General features: G+C 38.0%; 1 protein-coding gene across 1 annotated transcript; it reads right to left on the bottom strand.

Annotated features, from left to right (window-relative positions):
- Window positions 1-3252: 3252 nt before the first annotated feature.
- On the bottom strand, window positions 3253-18767 carry cdhr5a (cadherin-related family member 5a; the record flags this gene model as incomplete). Its single annotated transcript, XM_079838633.1, has 14 exons — window positions 18588-18767; window positions 16653-16828; window positions 16047-16109; window positions 13200-13289; window positions 12971-13057; window positions 10391-10495; window positions 10099-10305; window positions 9929-10019; window positions 9755-9852; window positions 9474-9680; window positions 9274-9387; window positions 4205-4271; window positions 3929-4111; window positions 3253-3812 (listed from the first exon to the last, which is right to left on the bottom strand). Exons 1-14 carry the CDS (start codon window positions 18676-18678, stop codon window positions 3253-3255), a joined length of 2139 nt encoding a protein of 712 aa, XP_079694759.1. The 5' UTR covers window positions 18679-18767.
- Between the last annotated feature and the right edge of the window lie 3099 nt (window positions 18768-21866).

The following is a 21866-nucleotide window of genomic DNA, read 5'->3' as shown; positions in this document are numbered from 1 at the left end:
TGGGTGACCTGTCCGGTGAGTATGCTGGCCATGCAAGAACTGGGATGTTTTCAGCTTCCAGGAATTGTGTACAGATCCTTGCAATATGGGGCCATGCATTATCATTTCAACAAAATATCTGAGTTACTTTTTCAAAAAAGTTACTTTGACAAAAAAGTAAGTTACTTTGTTTTTGCCATTTATTGACTGACAATTCTCCTGTCTCCGTGTTGAGAGGTGAAGCTGTGTGAACATGATGGTTATTGTAATTCTAGACTAAATGTGAGCATTTACTCACTTGCACAAAAACACATTCCTCGAATGATTATAAACAGTAAAATGCAAACTCAGAATATTACGCAAACCTGCAATAATTCAATATGACACACATGTACTTTATGTATTTAATCTCACTTTATTCAATGATCAAGCAAAAATGACTTTCGATAAACATCACAGTTGTTATTCTTTTTTTTTTCCTTTTTTTTTCTTGCTGATCTCTCATCTCTTGTGATCCAGAATGGCAGCACAGCTGAAAGGTTTGTTTGAGCGGCGCCCTCTACTGTACTGGCGTGAGTATGCTCTTACTTCAGCCTGAGGCTTATTCATTTCATTATTCATTAATAATTATTATTAATTATTATTAATTATTTCACTTTTGCTGTGAAATGGCCTTTACTTTTGTAAACAAACAAACAAACAAACAAACAAACAAACAAACAAACAAGTAAGCCCAGACCAGGTGAGAAAAAGTAATATAACTTTCTATAAAAATTAATTAGTTACTTTTTTAGGGAGTAACTCATTACTTTTAAAAGTAACTTTCCCCATCAATCACTGTAAAAAAAGTGCTGTCTTAAATTTTTAAGTACAATCCACTTGGATGTTTTAAGTCGTTTCAACTTAAAATCCATTGAACTGACTTAAGTTCTCTTGTATAATTTATAAATAAAGTTAAAATTGTTTAACTTATTTTGATGAGTTAAAGCAATGTAAAAACATTTTGTCATACCTTATTGATCATATAACTTTTTACAGTGCTGGTGAAGAGCAATGTTTGTATTTACCACATTTAAAGGGACAAAACCTCCAAAAAAAGACGTCATCATAATGATGCAACAAATCCTTGTGTAACAATACAGAAATTACACCGCAGACAAAGGCTGTAAATATAGCCTTGTTAAATATGTTACTAGTTCACAACAAGTTTGGATACTTTTTCGAATGGTTCAAATTTGCTTTATTTAGCTTTTTTTCCCCCACATAATAATTTACATAATACAAAACACTATTCCACAGTGTATTATTCATAGAAACAGCTGACGTTAAATAGAGCAGCAGGCCAACATTAAATTCAATAAGTATTGTTTTCTTAAATTATAGACACATTATGTTTGCATTTTAGTTTAGCACGCATAAATCACACAATGGAAAAAATGCTTCATCATCCACATATATTGGTCACTAAATGTGTCAGTATTTTCCCAGACAGCAACAGTTTGGCCCAGTTCCAGCCCACATCTGGTACACGTGGATTCCACTTGGTGGCGCTATAAATGATTAAACCATGGAATTGGCTCTATACAACTCTATACAACAACATAAATGTATTTATGGGTTTTAAACCTTTTTGCTTAATATTGTCTCCAACTGTCTTTACTCATTTTTGCATTTGGTCTGGCTTCCTTGTTTTCTTCTGTTGTGCTTGGCCTGATAAATGCTGCTTGCAGCTATATTCATTTTACTTCTTCTTCTTCCGCTTCTTCTTCTTCCCATAGAACCGCTTGTGAGAAAGTTATGAAATTTGGCACACTGATAGAGGACAGTCTGAACTGTCACCATAACAAATTTGGAGTCTCTAAATCAATCCCTCTAGCGCCACCACCTGTCCAAAGTTGCACTTATGTTGCACTAATCACTTTTGAATCGCAAGGGCTTTTTCCCTCTGATTACGTGGCTATGAACCCTATGACGTCAATTTCCCGCCAAAAAAAAAAACTTTTTCAAACTCCTCCTAGAAGGTTTATGCGAAACTTGAACCAGATCGCCTTCAGACAATGACAACAAAGAGTAAATTCATCAAAGTGTTTTTGAATAACGTGCAAATGAAATAGACATAAGGCTGTATCTCCGCAACGCTTTATCGTATTCTGACCAAACTTGGTACAGATCATCATAAAGGTGGCTTGAGGCTACATGCTGCGTTTGGAGATATGAAAAAGGGTTGCTTATAACTTCTGAACGGTTTGTCCAAAAATCATTAAAGTGGTCTTGTTAGATTCGGGGCGGCATGCTGAGTCAAATGATATACATTTTGTCTGTCGGCCATTTTGAATTTTGTAGTAAAATCGTATAAGTGTATTGTTGCGAAACTCAATATAGGTCATCGGCACGATGCCCTGAAGGAGCCTGACAAGTTTCTAGTCAGTGCCACCTAGTGGTAAAAACAAATATTGACATGCCTATAACTTTGGATTTGGTTGACTTACACTCTAAAAATGCTGGGTTGAAGTTGGGTTGAAATTGGACAAACCCAGCAATTGGGTTGTTTTAACCCAGCGGTTGGGTTAAATGTTTGCTTAAAACAACCAATTGCCGGGTTTGTCCATTTTCAACCCAACATGGGTTGTTTTTAACCCAGCATTTTTAGAGTGTAAGTATACCAAATCCAAAGTTATAGGCATGTCAATATTTGTTTTTACCACTAGGTGGCACTGACTAGAAACTTGTCAGGCTCCTTCAGGGCATCGTGCCGATGACCTATATTGAGTTTCGTAACAATACACTAATACAATTTTGCTACAAAATTCAAAATGTCCGACGCACAAAATAGATATCAAATGGAACCGTTCAGAAGTTATAAGCAAGTTTTTTACACCAGCATTTTTTAGAGTGTATTCTCACAGGAGTCACATCCTTAGATTCCTGAATTCTTGCCAAGTCCAACGATACCAAACATGCTAGGTTTCGCCTAATGATTTGTTAAACTTTATTTTATTTCAGTAACACTTTATTTAAAGGTGACATATTTGCACGCTACTACATGTACTTACTATGGTAATAACAGTAAAGTATGCATAATTGCTAATTAACTAACCCCTAACTTAGTACCAGATGTGGGCCGGATCTGGGCCATCACTATGTTGCTGTCCGGGTTGCTATTAATCGCATCTCAACTGAACCGGGTTTTATTTTTACGAAGACATATTATTGCAGCCGAACTGAAAAACTGAATTCAGTCTCTGACGAGCAAAGAGCTCTTCCGCTGGTTTCTCACGGATCTCTTCTGTCTGTGTTCAGTCCGTCAGAAGTTTCCCTGCTACTCAAGTCCTGTATGTTCAACATTGTCAAGTCCCCCAGCTCCATTTCACTGACTTCCGGTGGAGGGGAAGCAAACTCCCCTTCCACTCTCTCCACGTCCTCTTCAGGCTTAAGCCCTATAGTGTCAGGGATGATCTCCACCTCGATATCCGAAGAATCCTCGCTCTCCTTGAACCAAACGCTCTTGTGTCCGTCGTCCTTCCTCCTCTCTTTAGCCAGAATGGACTTGACTCTATACTTGTTGGCCTTCCCTTTGGTCTGGATGGCTGGACTGTGGTGTGAATGGTTGGAATTGGTCTGGAGTCCACAGGAGCTGCAGTGCCTCGTTCTCTCGCGGGGAATCACTCGCACCCTCGCTGCTTGAACCACATCCAGTCTCCTTTCTCTCAGTTCGGCTCGCCTGGATCTGGATCTCCCTGTGTCTCCTTCATTCAAGAAACCATCATTGGTGAACTGCATGCTATCTCTCGGTCTTGGCCTGTTAGGGGGCTGAGTAAACTTCAAGCATGACCCTAAACACTGAATGAGGGCAGAGGGTTAATCTCACAATTTCATTACTCGCTGTACTACACAATTACGGGTTAAGCCTCAGTTCTTTTACAAAGTGGACACTCAGAGCTGGACTCACTGAGCTTTGACGAGAAGATGCTGACCTCAGACAACTTGAACGCGTCAGGATTCCCCTTCTTAACACGGGATATCAGATAGCCGATCACAATGAGGCAGAGCACCAGTACAGCGGCCATTACAAAGCCCAGCAAAGCCATGTCTCCTGCGCGGTAGCTCTCGTCCGGCGACTGGACCCCCGTGGCTGACATGGTGGGTTTGCAAAGAGAAACATTCAGGACAAATATTATAACTTCCAGGTTAAAGTGTATCATTTACATTTACTAGGAAAACTTACGTGGGATTACAGTCACAGAGAGAGCAGCTGTCCCAGACTCCCCAGTGGACACATCCACCGCCCGAAGCTGATGATAAAAGAAACTATTCTCAAATTCTGACTTATCAGAGGTGGACAAAGTACACAACTCCATTACTTGAGTAAAAGTACTACTGGTCAAATATTACTCCATTACAAGTGAAAGTTGTCAAGATAGATTTTTACTTAAGTAAAAGTACAGAAGTACTTGCTTTTAAAAGTACTTAAGTATCAAAAGTAAAAGTAAACGCATTATTTTATTATTGTTACATTGTTGTATGAATGCACGCTGTTCCATCATGGTGGTTTAAGCCAGTCATGCTCCATCTGACATGCTAGCATACCTTGAACTCATTTAAATACTTGCTTAAAAGTTCTTATCAAAGTCAAAATCATACTAGAAAAGAAAGGTTTCTACATTGTGTTTATTTGACAGGATTATGTAACAAACATTTCTGAAAGGACTTTAGTTAACATTATTAGCCCAACCACGTTTTTGCATGCTAACTAACATCATTGTCGAACGTTACCTATGCGTTAGCGCTGTATCCACAAGGCTATGGCAACTTGGCGGGTAAATCTATAAAAATCATTTGACCAACCATATTTCATACCAGTGTTGATTTTGACAGCAAATTGTGATTTAGTTTTAGTCATAGTCTTTTGACTATAACATTTTAGGCATCTGAATAGTTTTAGTCTAGTTTTAATTAACTATAATACAACTTTAGTAGATTCAATAGACAAAAATTCAGTGGTCTGGCATCTGGGAGGCAGCTTTCTGTGTGCACTTTCGTGTCGTCGCACTTTTTCAGACTTATCCACGTCTGCTCTTCTGAATTTTAACTTTTAAGTACACTGTAAAAAAAAATTGGGGGGAAAAATTGTGTAAATTGATCATTACATATTGGCCCAATAAATGACTTCCAAATAATTATCGCCATGCAAAAAGATGCATTGTACTAATCATAGCTTAAGGTCTTCACTCAAAATTAAAATTGTATATTCACCGAACATATTTAATTGTGCTCAGTCAATCTATGAAGTCGAAGTGAAAAATCCATGTTGGCTGAACAAGTCCTCCGTCCGAAAAACGGTATACGCAAAATGCGCTTGAAAAAAACCATTTGTGTGGAGATTTCAAATGCGGAGACGCGGAACCAGCAGGTGCTGAAGACCGAAACAAACATTCCCAAGAGAATAGAGAGATATTCATCTCACAAAGACGTTGGTGAGTATTTAGCACTGAGATTATTCTCCAGAGCTTTGCTTTATGACCGGGTATGAAGTTTAAAATACATTTTGTAGAATCACGAGTTCATGCATTCATTGTTTTCATGAGTGTGTTCTCGTTTACCACATAATTATCTAATGGTAGCCTGTAGCCAATAGTTCTATTTTCCTCATGTCTTATATGTCTAAAACAATAGGTAATAAGGAAATTAAGTCATTTGTGTGATATGTGCGGCATGCGAATGTTGAACACGGTGCGTTTGGCGTCGGCCTCTTTCAGGGCTTGAGTTATTGCCTTTTATTATCAAACACGTCAAGCTCGTGATTTTCTTATGTCCATTCATTCGTCTCATCCTCATTATATAATGAAGAAACTTCTGTTCTGTCTCTTGCCAGATGTGATGCAGGGGAGCCTTGTCATTAATGTTAGTTTTTATTTTTATTTGCAGGTTTTTAGCCTATGCAGTGCCGCGTTTTCTTCACCACAACAAGACATCCTGTTATGCAGAAGACTTCTTGAATATTCAGAGTTTTTCCTTATTGAAAATAAGGTATTTTCACCCAAATATCCTGTGTTGGAATTTACTTGTTAATAAAGTAATGTGATAAAATCTCAACCCTGTTGTCTGTTTCTATATTTTGCTTAATATATTTATGTTTTTAGTCATTTTTGTGTTTTGGGACAGTAAGAAATAAACAATTGTTACTACAATTTAAAATATTTAATTGGACCAACCACATTGGACCACCAACATTTCTCCTAATTAAAAATGTTCTAGTGACTGATCACATCTAAATTTTTTAGTTGGCCAAATTGAAAAATTTAGATGTGATCGGTCACTAGAAAATGTTTAATTGGAGAGGTCTGACATTTTTTACAGTGTTGGTAAATTACATTTTTCCATTGGCTCAACATATTATTTCTAATTGAGCCCATGTTAACAGACTGTTGCCACAATGGATAAAATTCAATTCACAGAATTTCACTTGGGCCAATTGAAAATTTTAGATGTGACCAGTCACTAGAAAATTTTGAGTTGGGAAGATTATACATTTTTTACAGTGTATGACTATGGTTGCGTGCACTGCATCTGGGAACTGCCGCCGTCTATTTTGCCATCAATTGATTAGTGTACAAAAAATACTTCGAAATCATGTGATCCTACAAGAGTGATTACTGATAGGCTGTCTGCAAAAAAAAAAAAAAAAAACTAATCACATTTTAAAGAACAAAACAAATCAAGTCTTTCAAAGCGGCTACGACTTTCTACTTCGAGGGCCTTGATAGAAATGTAGTGGAGTAAAAAGTATGATATTTGTCTTTCAAATGTAGTGAAGTTAAAGTCATAAGTTTCCAGAAAAAAATACTACTCAAGGAAAGTACAGATACTCAAAAAGTGTACTTAAGTACAGTACTCAAGTAAATGTACTTAGTTACTGTCCACCTCTGGACTTATATGTGAAAGATTTAAACTTTTACACTCACAGAAGTTTGCAGCGAAAAGTGACCAGAAGTCTTTAACAATGTACAAACTATGTACATAACCATGCAATACAACATAGACATTATTATTTTTTATTTTATTAATAATTTTATTTTTATGCAAGTACAAACAGTGTAAAAATATTATGACCTCAAAAGCAATACAAAATATTACTTCTAATCAAATTTTTTTATTTTATTGTTTTATTTTATTTTTATGCAACTACATAAGTCAAAAATATTTTAGTAAAAAGTCATAATTAAGGAAAAAATATTATGACCTCAATAGCAGCAAGTGTTTTGCGATACAACATAATTTTATTATTTTATTTTATTTTACACTTTTACTTTAAGGTGACGTAGTTGCATGCTACATGTACTTACTATAGTAATAACAGTAAATTATGCATTATTACAAGTAACTAACCCTAAACCAAACCCTAACTCTATATTAAGTACATGTAGTTACTTAATATTACTCAGTACTTGAGTAAGTCACCTTAAAATAAAGTCTAACCGGATTTTATTTAATTTAAATTTATATTTTTACATAAGTACATACACTAAATCATGACCTCAATAGCAGCAAGTATTTTGCGATACAACATTATTTTATTTTATTTATACATTTTATACTAGTAAGTACATGTAGTTAATTAATTTTACTCAGTACTTATTTGAGTAAGTACAATGTAACTAAGTCACCTTAAAATAAATTCTAACCTGATTTTATTTTATTTAAATTTTAGTTTATATTTTTTAGGTAAGTTCATACACTGTATAAAAGATTATGACCTCAATAGCAACAATTGTTTTGCAATACAACATTTTTTTTAAATTTTATTTTAGGTAATTTATCAAACTTTAAGAGGACATAGTTGCATGCTACTACGTGTACTTACTATATTTAAATGTATTACATTTTTTTTATTTTATTTTATTATTTTATTTAATTGTATTTTTATGTAAGTATACACAAGTGTTTTGTAATACAACATAGACATCATTTTATTTTATTTTCATAAAGATTTTTCTAAGTTGTAAATAAAACAAACATTACTGAAGTTTGTTTTACAAGAAAACACTAATGCGCTAATTTCACACTTAATTCAATGTTTTCTTTGTTGTTGTTTTTTACTCGCAATTTCTGAGTGAAACTTGTTTCAAAGTAAATCTTTCACCAAACTTTTTTCAGTATAGTAGTTAGTTAAAGATGCCTATATAAAGTAGGGCCAGACATGACATGATAAAATGATAAGTGGTAAAAGCTTTGGTAAATACTGTGTTTTCAGTGAGGGTTGACAAATTACTTGCTGAAACCAGTTGAAGTATTTGCTGTGCGAGTAAACCTCACTCCTCTGATCTCAAGAGACGCTCTAGCGACAGATGCAAGGGGTTGCAGCCTTTAGCCTACTTGTTAGAGTGTCCGACTCTCATGCCGACAGACCCCGGGTTCGAGTCCCGCTTGGAGCGGGTGGTTTGAACATAAGGGGTTACATTGGTGCCATGACCCGGATGGGAGTGAGGTTTAGGGGAGTGAGTATAATGGAGGCCAGCTAGTGGTTGCTGTCTAGCGTCAGTTGCTAGAGCACATGTAGTAGTGTGCAAATATGTCACCTTAAAATAAAGTGTTATATAAAATAAAATAAAGTTGAACAAATCATTAGCCGAAACCTAGCATGTTTGGACTCGTTGGACTCGGCAAGGATTCAGGAATACAAGGATTCTTATTCTCTGTGAGAATAAGTCAACCAAATCCAAAGTTATAAGCATGTGAATATTTATTTTGACCACTAGGTGGTGCTGACTCGAAAACTTGTCAGGCTCCTTAAGGGCATTGTGCCGATGACCCATACCGAGGTTCGTAACAATACACTAATATGATTTTACCACAAAATTCAAAATGGCCGACTGACAAAATGTATATCATTTGACTCAGCATGCCGCCCCGAATCTAACAAGACCACTTTAATGATTTTTGGGCAAACCGTTCAGAAGTTATGAGCAACCATTTTTCATATCTCCAGACCAGTCCAGCCTCTTTGTTAGAGCGTCCGAATCTCATGCTGGTGGACCTGGGTTCGAGTCCCGCTTGGAACCGCACGGGCGGTTCGAACAGGAGGTGGGGTTACATTGGTGCCGTGACCCGGATGGGAGTGAGGTTTAGGGGGTTGAGTGTAATGAAGGCCAGATAGTAGTTGCTGTGTGAGTAAACCGGTTCGAACAGGAGGGGTTACATTGGGACACATTTAGAGCTGTAAAAGTAGACTGATTTCAATTGCAATCAACTATGATGTGGTTAAAATATCCTAAAAATAGATGCATATTTACTTGCCTGCAAAGCGAAGGAATCAGTCCGAACTGCTTTCTTCAAAAGTATAAACCCATCTGTTGTGATGTTGACATAGCTGCTGTATTGCACTTCATATCTTATGTCAGGATTGATTCCCTGAAAAATAAAGGGAGAAACTGGCCAGCTCTTATTAAATGTGTTTTATGTTTATGGGTGACCATAATTTTAAACTTAAAACTTACACTTGCGAAATCTTCATCCCTTGCTCTGACTCTGAAGGGTCTGTTGGACGTCCTGTCCCGTAGCACCATGTTTTCAGGCCCTGAACTACTGTAAACATACCCCTCGTATCGTTCCTTCTCAAACCTCGGAGGATTTCTGCTCTTTTTCATTACATCGATGGTGACTGAAGTGGTGGCAAACTGATCTCTGTTTAATACCTGCGAAGCCTACGAAGGACAGATAAAGAAGATAAAGAAGACTAGACTTTTCTGAGTCTTTATAATATGTACAAGAAACTCACCAAAACTAAGAGGGAGATTGGGCCGGCTATATCTGCTGGTTTCAGCATGGATATGTTGCCAGAGTTCTCATCAATCTGAAATATGTTGTCTTCATTTCCTAGGCAATTACAGAAGTTATAGCTTGTGGTGTTCATTGAGGGGCAACAGCTATGTTATGAAAAATGCTTTAATACCTCGAACAATTTTATAGCTTATCTCCTCATTTCTGCTTTTATCTCCATCTCTGGCATACACTGGACCTGGCTGCAATTGCAAGGCTCCATCCTGGAAATATTCATGTTGTATGTGTTGAAATACAGCTTTACATTTATTAACAATGCCCATAATATGAATGATAATGTACCTGCTTCTCTGTTAAGTTCACCCTGCCCCTGTAGCCCAGGCTCAGGCAGATTTTGGCAATTCCAGTGGTTACTCTTGTACATGGTTGAAACCACGGAGGACGGTTGTCAATGTCTTTAATATTGACGGTGATGGTTGTTGTAGCTGTGAAGGAGCGTTCGCCCGGTGGTGATGGCATTGGAGTATTTTGTGATGCCAGTGGAGTATCCTGTTAGAATAAAGACTTAAACATGAGATCAGGAGAGAACTTTTATCGTTTTCAAATTCAAATTTAACAATACCATTTCACGTACCTGCGCATACAAGATCAGTTTCACCTGTTGGATGACATCGTAATCTAAAACCCTGTTCACAAGGATGTTTGGCGTATACATGGTCTCAAGTCTGAAGTATCTGTTCTGTAAAGAAACGTTTATATTAAAGGAATAGTTCAAGAAAATATGAGAACTAGGTCCTTAAAGCTGGGTGTACACTGTACGATTTATAATAGTCCCTTATGATTGTTGCTTCTCAGTGTAACGTTTAATGTCCAAAGAAGATGCAGATAGTAGTTCAAAATAACAGAGTAGGTTATTACATAAATCAAAACAGATCAAAGGACGCAAACACAACGCAGCAGCGTGCACAAACGCAGAAGCACAAAGCAGGAACCAGGCAGGATTGCCGGCAGAAGAAACCAAGGTGGAGTCATGGAGGCGTTGACAGTGGAAGAACCCATGGAAGCGTTGATGATGGGAGGACCCATGGAGGACATGATGGTGGGAGGACCCATGGAGGAGCTGACAGAGGAAGAATCCATGGAGGCGTTGACGGTGGGAGAACCCATGGAGAAGTTAACTGTGAAAGGACCCATGGAGGAGCGGACGGTGGAAGGTCCCATGGAGGAGCAGACAGTGGATGGTCCCATGGAGGAACGAATGGCCGGCGAGAGCCTAAAGCGACCCAGGAGACAGCCAGGAGGAAGAAGACCTACGGCGGAACTGATGGAGGAAGGAGCCAAGGTGGAAACTTAAGCCCAGCCAACAGCAGTGACGCTGGGAGATGTGGAAGCCCAGGCAGAATTTGATGGACCATGAAACCAGGTGACATCAATGGATCAGGAAACCAAGGCGAAGACGGGGTAACGAGCAGCCGTGGTGGAGCCAGGGTGCCGGAGGACTGATGCAACGTCAGTGTGAGGGAGAGGCAGAGCCGGAGGGAAAGAGGAGCCCAACAAAGCCGTAGGAGTGGAGGAATGAGGTGTAGCCGAAGGTCTGGAAGTCTCTGGCGATGGTAGAGTGATGACTGACCAAGGTGAAGCCAGTGGGACGATGAATCCTGGTGGAGCCAGAAGGACGATGGTCCCAGGTGGAGCTGTGGGGGAGAGGAGCCAAGGCGGAGCCGAAGTGGAGCTAAGGGCAGGAAGCAGAGTCAGGGAATCCCCACGCCAAGGCAGAGCTTGTGACTGGAAGAGCTGTACAAGACCAACAACGATGAACAAACATTTGTGCAGGACAGGACTAGTGACAATGAAGAAGACTCTGTGATGGATGGGACCTCTAGAGGCAGAAGCGTTTCATGGGTATGGATCATGGTGGGAAGTGTTATCTCCATCTCCCCAGTCTATCAGACACTCTTCTATCAGACACTCTTCTTCCAGCTGCACTAATACTCCCACTGGCATGGATGTAATTACCGGCTAACACACCTGGTCAGCCGGGACCTCAGACTCTTTCTCCGTGACGGACAAGGCTGCTGGCTCTGTTGCGGGCATAAGTTGGGTCTCTCGGTCTGCGGTGATCCACTGAAGGAAGTTGGGCATCTGGAATCTGCTCTCCTATTGGTTTTTGATTTGACAGTCGTCGTAGGAGAAGTCACACTATAGGACTGCGCCTCAAAACAATGCCAGAATTTCATCAGAGGTCAAATTTGATCGCAATGGTCATTAGTTGCCTGTTGCCGAACATGTAAAACTAGTAATAAAAGACTTCAGATTTTAGCCTAGGATCAGAGGAATCTTTTAGGATTCTGAAAATTTGTCTCAGACGGCCAAAATCATACAGCGTGAACCCAGCTTTACTCATACTGATATTGAACCAAAACAATAGCTCTAAATTCTCATTCAAGCGAGCACATTCTTAAACATAACTGTTGGAATTGGTCACCAGCCATATGAGAGCCAATGGAACTTTCCATCATGACCTCAGACCTGACATAATGCCTCTTGAAGGACCATGTTTGATTTTCAGCAAATAATGACTTAAAGGTATAGTTTAACCAAACATGAAAATTCTGCCATCAGTTACTCACTCTCATGCCTTCTTAATCCATAAGACTTTGAAACTTTTGATCCCTCCATTAAACCAAAACTATGACACTTTTAAAGGTTTGCATTGATTACGTTCTCTACATTATGAACAATTTAAAGCATATACCCAAGCTCAGTTCTGGGTGAATTAACTTTCAATGGAGGGACAGAAATCTCTCAGATTTCTTTAAAAAGTATTTTCATTTGTGTTACAAATGAATGAAAGTCTTGGAAACGACATAATTTTCATTTTGGTGTGAGCTAACCCTTTAAGTTTCATTTTTATCTTCACACAAAGCCATCATATGACTTCAAAAGACTTGTAATAGCACACCAGTCACGTTTATGATGCTTTTGCAGTTCTGTTTTGTCTTTTTGGAGCTGGACAGCCCTTGGTTCTTTCACTATATGATAAGCATGAGCAGCTTGGACATTCTGCTGAACTTCTGTTGTGGTCTATAGAAGAAAGAAACTTGTGGGTTTGAAATTACATGAGTATGAGTGAATGATGTCTGGCCTATTTTAGGTGAACTACTCTTGAAATAGTTTTAATCATCTCATAAGATAAAAGGAATTGGTTACTTACCAGAGTTGGTTCCATAGAATAATACAGAACCTCAGAATCATCATCGATCGCTTCAATCCGGGCAATGCTGGTATTAACTGGTGTAAGCTGTGCAATGCACACACAATGTAACATTTATGGACTAGAAGGACAACATCCTTACATTGACAGTTGGTCTAGAAACTGTTCGCTGTCTGACTTATGATGTTAATGATGACAATAATTATTTAGATGAATAAAATGCTCTCACCTCATTTACGTCAAGTGTATACTCGCTCTGTTCAAATGTTGGAGGGTTGTCATTGATATTCTCAACTCGAACAATCACAATCAGAGTGATCTGTAGATAAAATATATATGAATATGAAAGGTCAAAACTACAGATGTAACAGCTGGCTAGATCTTTTTTTAAAAAGAAAAAAGATAGAGAAAAACTACTATAGCAATCTGCAAAATAGACTAACAGGGACCCCCAAAAGGATTGGGACACCAACAATGCATGGATGTCATTGCATTAGATAACATAAAATCTGCCAAAAAATGATAAAGGCCAGGGCTTTTCTGAGCATTACTAATTACTTATATTTTACCTTTAGAAATGACTTTTAATCAGCTGGTTCCAATGGATTTTTTTGTGAATTAAGTCAGTTATCCTCAAGTTCACTCACCACAGGTGTAGTTCATCACATTAACTATCAACATGTGTAACCAGATATTAAGAGCTGTGTGAGTAAAACCTCACTCCCCTGGCCTCAAGAGGAGCTCTAGCGACAAACGTGAGCGGCTGTGGTCTTTAGCGTCCTTGTTAGAGTCCTCTCCCAAACCAGAGATGGCGGTTCAATTTGGACCGGTTACATTTGGTGCCGTGTCCCGGATGGGAGTGAGGTTTAGGGGGGTGAGCTGTGCGTGCTAACCTCACTCCCCTGGTTCCAAAATGCCTTTAGCGTCCTTGTTAGCACACTTGCATATCATACCAGAGACTCCGATTTCGAGCGACTGACGCTAGCGGCTGTGGTCTTATGCGTCCTTGTTATCGCGCCCGCCTCCCACACCCGAGATGCCAGTTCGAATCTCGCTCTGAGCGGTTCAGGTAAGACCGGTTACATTTGGTGCCGTGACCCAGATGGCTGTGCGTGTAAACCTCACTCCCCTGACCTCAAGAGGCAAGCTAGCTACTGACACTAGCGGCTTGCAGTCTTGAGCGCCCTTGTTATCGTGCCCGCCTCCCACGCCCGAGATACCAGTTTGAAACCCGCTCTGAGTGACCTGGATGGGAGTGAGGTTTAAGGGGGCGAGTGTAATGTAGGCCAGTAAGAGCTGTGCGTGTAAACCTCACTCTCCTGACCTCAAGAGGCAAGCTAGCTACTGACACTAGCGGCTTGCGGTCTTGAGCGTCCTTGTTATCACACATGCCTCCCACGTCCGAGATGCCAGTTCGAATCCCGCTCCGAGTGACCTGGATGGGAGTGAGGTTTAGGGGGCGAGTGTAATGTAGGCCAGTAAGAGCTGTGCGTGTAAACCTCACTCCCCTGGCCTCAAGAGGCATGCTAGTGACAGATGCTAGCAGCTTGCGGTCTTGAGAGCCCTTGTTATCACACCCGCCTCCCACACCCGAGATGCCAGTTCGAATCCCGCTCTGAGTGGGTCAGGTGAGACCGGTTACATTTGGTGCCGTGACCCGGATGGGAGTGAGGTTTAGGGGGTGAGTGTAAAGAGCTGTGCGTGTAAACCTCACTCCCCTGGTCTCAAGAGGTGTGCTAGTGACAGATGCTAGCGGCTGCGGTCTTTAGCATCTTGAGCGTACTCGCTCAGTCGGGGACACTAAATTTTTCAACTAAACATCGAAATAAATCTAATTATTAAACTAAATTAACCATTTAAACTAAATTACTGATCTAATTATTGATCCAAAGCCCACACTGTCACTGTATGATAATTGAAATGAACTGATGACATCAGCGTTTTTTCCAGAATGGCTATACAGCTGAATAAAATTATGCTGCATTATTTTCCTGTTTAACACTGTAAAGCTGCTTTGAAACAATCTACATTGTTAAAAGCGCTATATAAATAAAGTTGACTTGACTTCTTGGCATGCGCACCTCCCATGACGGAGATGGCGATTAGAGTCTTGCTCAGAGCGGGTTGAGTAGGACGGGTTATATTTGGTGCCGTGACCCAGATGGGAGTGAGGTTTAGTAAGAGCTGTGTGTGTAAACCTCACTCCCCTGATCTCAAGAGGCGTGCTAGTGACAGATGCTAGCAGCTGCGATCTTTAGCGTTCTTGTTAGGGCGCCTGACTCCCACGCCTGTTCGAATCCTGCTCGCCACGGGGCCGGTTACAGATGTTCCACTAATGTTTGACAACAAAGTAAAGAAATCATTTTTGTCTTAATTTTCAACAGTTTTTAAATATTTGAAACCTTAAATATATATATATATATATATATATATATATATATATATTTGTGCGCTTGTGCTATCTTTCTTTCAAATAAATGACACATGGTTTCACATTTTATCTAATGCAATTAATTTTTTGAGAACTTGCCTGTTTCACAGTGTCTATTGACAGTAGCTGCAAATAGCCCACCTTGTTGGCAAAGGCTATTTACACTAACTCCGCCCACCAATTGTCTGACAAAATTAAAAAAGAAACCTGTCTGATAATAACAGGATCAGTGTCACTTTTGACTTTTTAGTTTTTTTAACTCTTTTTTTCCCATCGCATATCCGATCAGAAAGGCAATTAGTTTAAATAAAAATGAGGAAAATATTTGAAAAGTGGAAATAGAGTACCTAACAGGTATTTAAAAGTAGAAATAAGTGTTTATCAGGTAGGGATAGTAGGTGTAGGGAGGGTTTTGTCCCAATAAGGCGGCATCAATTAAATGATTTTAATAAATATAATCATTTACACACTTAATATGTTATTATTATTGCATACTGTTTTATTCTACAATACACTGAGGTGCAAATATTACCACTTAATACAAAGAAAATACTGCTATTTTCACTTATAGGTCAAATAGTCTCTTACATTGATCTGCATAGATTAGAATTAATTTACTTGTAATTGTACTTTTGAGTAACTTACACTTCTGTAGCCAGTTTTATTACATCTGACCTGGACAGTCAGCTCTTCAGGACCTGAAAGTGTCTGGAAAACAGGTTAATATCAACTGAAGTTAGGATCAAACTTCTGAGATCTTTCAATGTGAATTTTCATCATGTTTAACTAAAGTCAAATTAGCTCAAGATGGTCAAACTGGTATTTGGAAGATGGCAGCTGGTTTGTTGTCAGTCCAGTTCGGTCCACCAGCAGGTTTAAACTAGGTGAACTGGCTGGTAATTTGGCCAATTATACGATTAAACATTATCCATTACCAGACTGGATCAGATAGTGACCATGAATGACCAGCGAGAAACCATTTAAACATGTGACATCTCTTGTCTTGACGTCAATGGCAGAATGATCATTTTTATCTGAAAACAAGACTTAATATCTTAAGTCATTTTACTTCTCAAGCAAATGCATCTTGATTTAAGAATATTTAGATATCTGTACTGGAAAAAAAAGACCAAAATAGTTACTGAGGAAGAAAATCAGATTGAAGCAGGTTTTAGATTTTCCAGCAGGGTCATCATAGTCTTGTTCCTCAAATTGCACACAAGACAATGGAAAGTCATGAAATAAACATACTTCAAAGTCCAGTCCTTTCTTTGCCACCAGCTCTGACCCTCTCAGATAGAATGCGTTCCCAGGATTCTCTGTGAGGTTCAGTGTTACATCCTTTGTTGTTGTGTTAATATGGACAACAACTGTGTCATCAGTGTTGTTCTCTTTAATCGTCACAGGCTCTGGTGGGGCCGCACAAACTACAGAGAGAAAACACATATTATCATTTGGCCCCACTTTATATTAATTGTCTTTAAAGAGAACTTCACTGCTGGAAATATGGGCTATCTATCTATCTATCTATCTATCTATCTATCTATCTATCTATCTATCTATCTATCTATCTATCTATCTATCTATCTATCTATCTATCTATCTATCTATCTATCTATCTATCTATCTGTCTGTCTGTCTGTCTGTCTGTCTGTCTGTCTGTCTGTCTGTCTGTCTGTCTGTCTGTCTGTCTGTCTGTCTGTCTGTCTCTCTCTCTATCTATCTGTCTGTCTGTCTGTCTGTCTGTCTGTCTGTCTCTGTCTGTCTCTATCTGTCTGTCTGTCTGTCTGTCTGTCTGTCTGTCTGTCTGTCTGTATGTCTGTCTCTATCTATCTATCTATCTATCTATCTATCTATCTATCTATCTATCTATCTATCTATCTATCTATCTATCTATCTATCTATCTATCTATCTATCTATCTATCTATCTATCTGTCTGTCTGTCTGTCTGTCTGTCTGTCTGTCTGTCTGTCTGTCTGTCTGTCTGTCTGTCTGTCTGTCTGTCTGTCTGTCTGTCTGTCTGTCTCTATCTATCATCTATCTATCTATCTATCTATCTATCTATCTATCTATCTATCTATCTATCTATCTATCTATCTATCTATCTATCTATCTATCTATCTATCTGTCTGTCTGTCTGTCTGTCTGTCTGTCTGTCTGTCTGTCTGTCTGTCTGTCTCTATCTGTCTGTCTGTCTGTCTGTCTGTCTGTCTGTCTGTCTGTCTGTCTCTGTCTGTCTGTCTGTCTGTCTGTCTGTCTGTCTGTCTGTCTGTCTGTCTCTATCTATCTATCTATCTATCTATCTATCTATCTGTCTGTCTGTCTGTCTGTCTGTCTGTCTGTCTGTCTGTCTGTCTGTCTGTCTGTCTGTCTGTCTGTCTGTCTGTCTGTCTCTATCTATCTATCTATCTATCTATCTATCTATCTATCTATCTATCTATCTATCTATCTATCTATCTATGAGTACCCTAGCAACCGCATATGAACACCCTAGCAACCACCCTCAGTACCCTAGCAACCAGATTTCAACACCCTAGTTATTTGAGTAAAGTTTTAAATATTGATGTAATTTTTCTTACAAAACGCATGGCTTCACTTCAGAAGGCCTTTATTAACCCCCTGGAGCCGTATGGATTTCTTTTATGATGGAGGGATGCACTTTTTTGGGCTTCAAAATCTCAACCCCCCCATTCACTGCCATTATAAAGCTCGGAAGAGCCAGGATATTTATTAATATAACTCTGATTGTGTTCGTCTGAAAGAAGAATGTCATACACACCTAGGATGACTTGATGGCGAGTAAATCATGGGCTAATTTTCTTTTTTGGGTGAACTATCCCAGTAACTACGAAATAATTCATAAGTACATTACATTGTAACTACAGGTACATCTTAGACCTTATTGGTAAGTAACTGTGTATGCAGCAGGTAAAGACACATAATATAAAGTGTGACCCATTTTAAAGGCCAGTTTATTTGCAGTGATGACACCATTTGTATATGAAAGTATTTTGAACATTAGACATATTTTGAACCTCTACATTCCGATCGTCCAATAACAATGAACAGACATGGCGTCTTTCTATTGCCACTGGCCGAGCTGAAATCCCTTCCATCACTCGAAATACTGATGCATGTCATACCCACACAATAGCAAATAAAATCCGAAAACAAGAGTTACTCACTTTTCTCAGCAAAGCAGATTTTGGGAAGGAATAATGCAAACACACAGCCGAAGATGGTAGTCGTGGATTTACGCTTAAACTGCATGTCCATTTCCTAGTTTATGATGCACACAAATAAGTATGGAGGACTATGAGACCGTGGCACCAGCTGGTACTTCTTCACATAAAGCATTGACTGTGCTGCCCGATGAGTGGGAGTCGACTCCAGTCGCAATGTTTGTGACTTCATCTTACGGTCATATATTGCCTAAAGAGCTTGCCAGCAGTCGACTGCTCCCTCCCACCCAAATACTTGCATCTGTTTTTCAGGGGTCATTTTGTATTAGTCCCAGTATTGCACTGCAGGACGGGAGGCTGTGTGAAATCTGATCATGTGAAACATTACTCAATGCAGGACTGGATGCATACAAATCAACGCTGTCTTTACAGAATAAATGTGCTGAGAAATAAAATAAAATTGGGCAACACTTTAGTTAATGAATAACTATGAACAAATGAGTAATGCACTATTAACATTCTAGTAACTAACAAGCAACTAATTAGTACTAAGTAACAGTGCTCAGTTGAATGTGGTCGTTCACTATTAGTTAATCAATAACTACTATTTATTTCACCCTTCCCAGAGGACTACTAAGAACTACTATATATAGATTCATAATATATCATTAATTCTAAAGTGAAGGTCATTGTAACCCACTAGTAATGACTCAAGTGTTACTACATCCTTTAGAAGTGAAAAACATGATAACTCTCTAATAATAACTGAAGTCATTGTAAGCTTTTAAGGTTTTTATAAAGTTTTGGATAGTAATTACTCAAGTGTTACTACATCCTTCTAAAGGAACTACTAAATTATTTGAATCAGTTTTATAAAGTTAAGATCATTGTAACCCACTAATAATTACTCAAGTATTACTACATCCTTCTAAAGGAACTAATAAATTATTTGGATCAATATATCAAAAACATGAAAACGCTCTAATAATTACTGAAGTCATTGTAAGCTTTTAAGGTTTTTGTAAAGTTTTGGATAGTAATTACTCAAGTATTACTACATCCTTCTAAAGGAACTACTAAATTATTTGAATCAGTTTTATAAAGTTAAGATCATTGTAACCCAGTAGTAATTACTCAAGTGTTACTACATCCTTCTAAAGGAATTACTAAATTATTTGGATCAGTTTTATCAAGTGAAGGTCATAGTAACCCACTAGTAATGACTCAAGTGTTACTACATCCTTTAGAAGTGAAAAACATGATAACTCGCTAATAATTACTGAAGTCATTGTAAGCTTTTAAGGTTTTTGTAAAGTTTTGGATAGTAATTACTCAAGTGTTACTACATCCTTCTAAAGGAACTACTAAATTATTTGAATCAGTTTTATAAAGTGAAGGTCATAGTAACCCACTAGTAATTACTCAAGTGTTACTACATCCTTTTAAAGGAACTGCTCAATTATTTGGATCAGTTTTCTAAAGTGAAGATCATGGTAACCCACTGGTAATTACTCAAGTGTTATTACATCCTTCTAAAGGAACTACTAAATTATTTGGATCAATATTCTAAAGTGAAGATCATTGTAACCCACTAGTAATTACTCAAGTGTTACTACATCCTTTTAAAGGAACCGTTCAATTATTTGGATCAGTTTTATAAAGTGAAGATCATGGTAACCCACTAGTAATTACTCAAGTGTTACTACATCCTTTTAAAGGAACCGTTCAATTATTTGGATCAGTTTTATAAAGTGAAGATCATGGTAACCCACTAGTAATTACTCAAGTGTTACTACATCCTTTTAAAGGAACAGCTCAATTGTTTGGATCAGTTTTCTAAAGTGAAGATCATTGTAACCCACTAGTAATTACTCAAGTGTTACTACATCCTTCTAAATGAACTGCTAAATTATTTGGATCAATATTCTAATTGAAGATCATTGTAACCCACTAGTAATTACTCAAGTGTTACTACATCCTTCTAAAGGAACTACTAAATAATTTGGATCAGTTTTATAAAGTGAAGATCATGGTAGCCCACAAGTAATTACTCAAGTGTTACTACATCCTTCTAAAGGAACTGCTAAATTATTTGGATCAGTTTTATAAAGTGAAGATCATGGTAACCCACTAGTAATTACTCAAGTGTTACTACATCCTTCTAAAGGAACTACTAAATTATTTGGATCAGTTTTATAAAGTGAAGATCATGGTAACCCACTAGTAATTACTTAAGTGTTACTACATCCTTCTAAAGGAACTACTAAATAATTTGGATCAGTTTTATAAAGTGAAGATCATGGTAACCCACTAGTAATTACTCAAGTGTTACTACATCCTTCTAAAGGAACTACTAAATTATTTGGATCAATATTCTAAAGTGAAGATCATTGTAACCCACTAGTAATTACTCAAGTGTTACTACATCCTTTTAAATGAACTGCTCAATTATTTGGATCAGTTTTATAAAGTGAAGATCATGGTAACCCACTAGTAATTACTCAAGTGTTACTACATCCTTCTAAAGGAACTACTAATTATTTGGATCAGTTTTCTAAAGTGAAGATCATGGTAACCCACTAGTAATTACTCAAGTGTTACTACATCCATCAGAAGCCATAACAATCAAAAACTTTACAAAAATCTCAAAATCTTACAATGACTTCAGTCGTTACTTATCATGTTTTTCACTTTAGAATAACTACCCAGGAACAAATGAGTAATGCACTATTAACATTCTAGTAACTACTATTAACTAACAAGCAACTAATTAGTACTAAGTAATAGTGCTCAGTTGAATGTGGTCGTTCACTATTAGTTAATCAATAACTACTATTTATTTCACAACTCCCAGAGAACTACTAAGAACTACTATATATAGATTCATAATATATAATTAATTATAAAGTGAAGGTCATAGTAACCCACTAGTAATGACTCAAGTGTTACTACATCCTTTAGAAGTGAAAAACATGATAACGCTCTAATAATTACTGAAGTCATTGTAAGCTTTTAAGGTTTTTGTAAAGTTTTGGATAGTAATTACTAAAGTGTTACTACATCCTTCTAAAGGATCTACTAAATTATTTGGATCAGTTTTATAAAGTGAAGATCATTGTAACCCACTAGTAATTACTCAAGTGTTACCAAATCCGTCAGAAGCCATTGTGGTAGTTGAATGTGGTAGTTCACTATTAATTAATCAATAACTATAGATTCATAATAAATGTGAATAATTCATAATAGGCCTATATCATTCATTCTAAAGTGAAGGTCATAGTA

Source organism: Gobio gobio (assembly GCF_949357685.1).
Source record: "Gobio gobio genome assembly, chromosome: 2".
NCBI classification, from domain to species: domain Eukaryota; kingdom Metazoa; phylum Chordata; class Actinopteri; order Cypriniformes; family Gobionidae; genus Gobio; species Gobio gobio.
The sequence above is the reverse complement of the archived record's forward strand: the minus strand, read 5'-3'. Positions and strand labels throughout refer to the sequence as shown.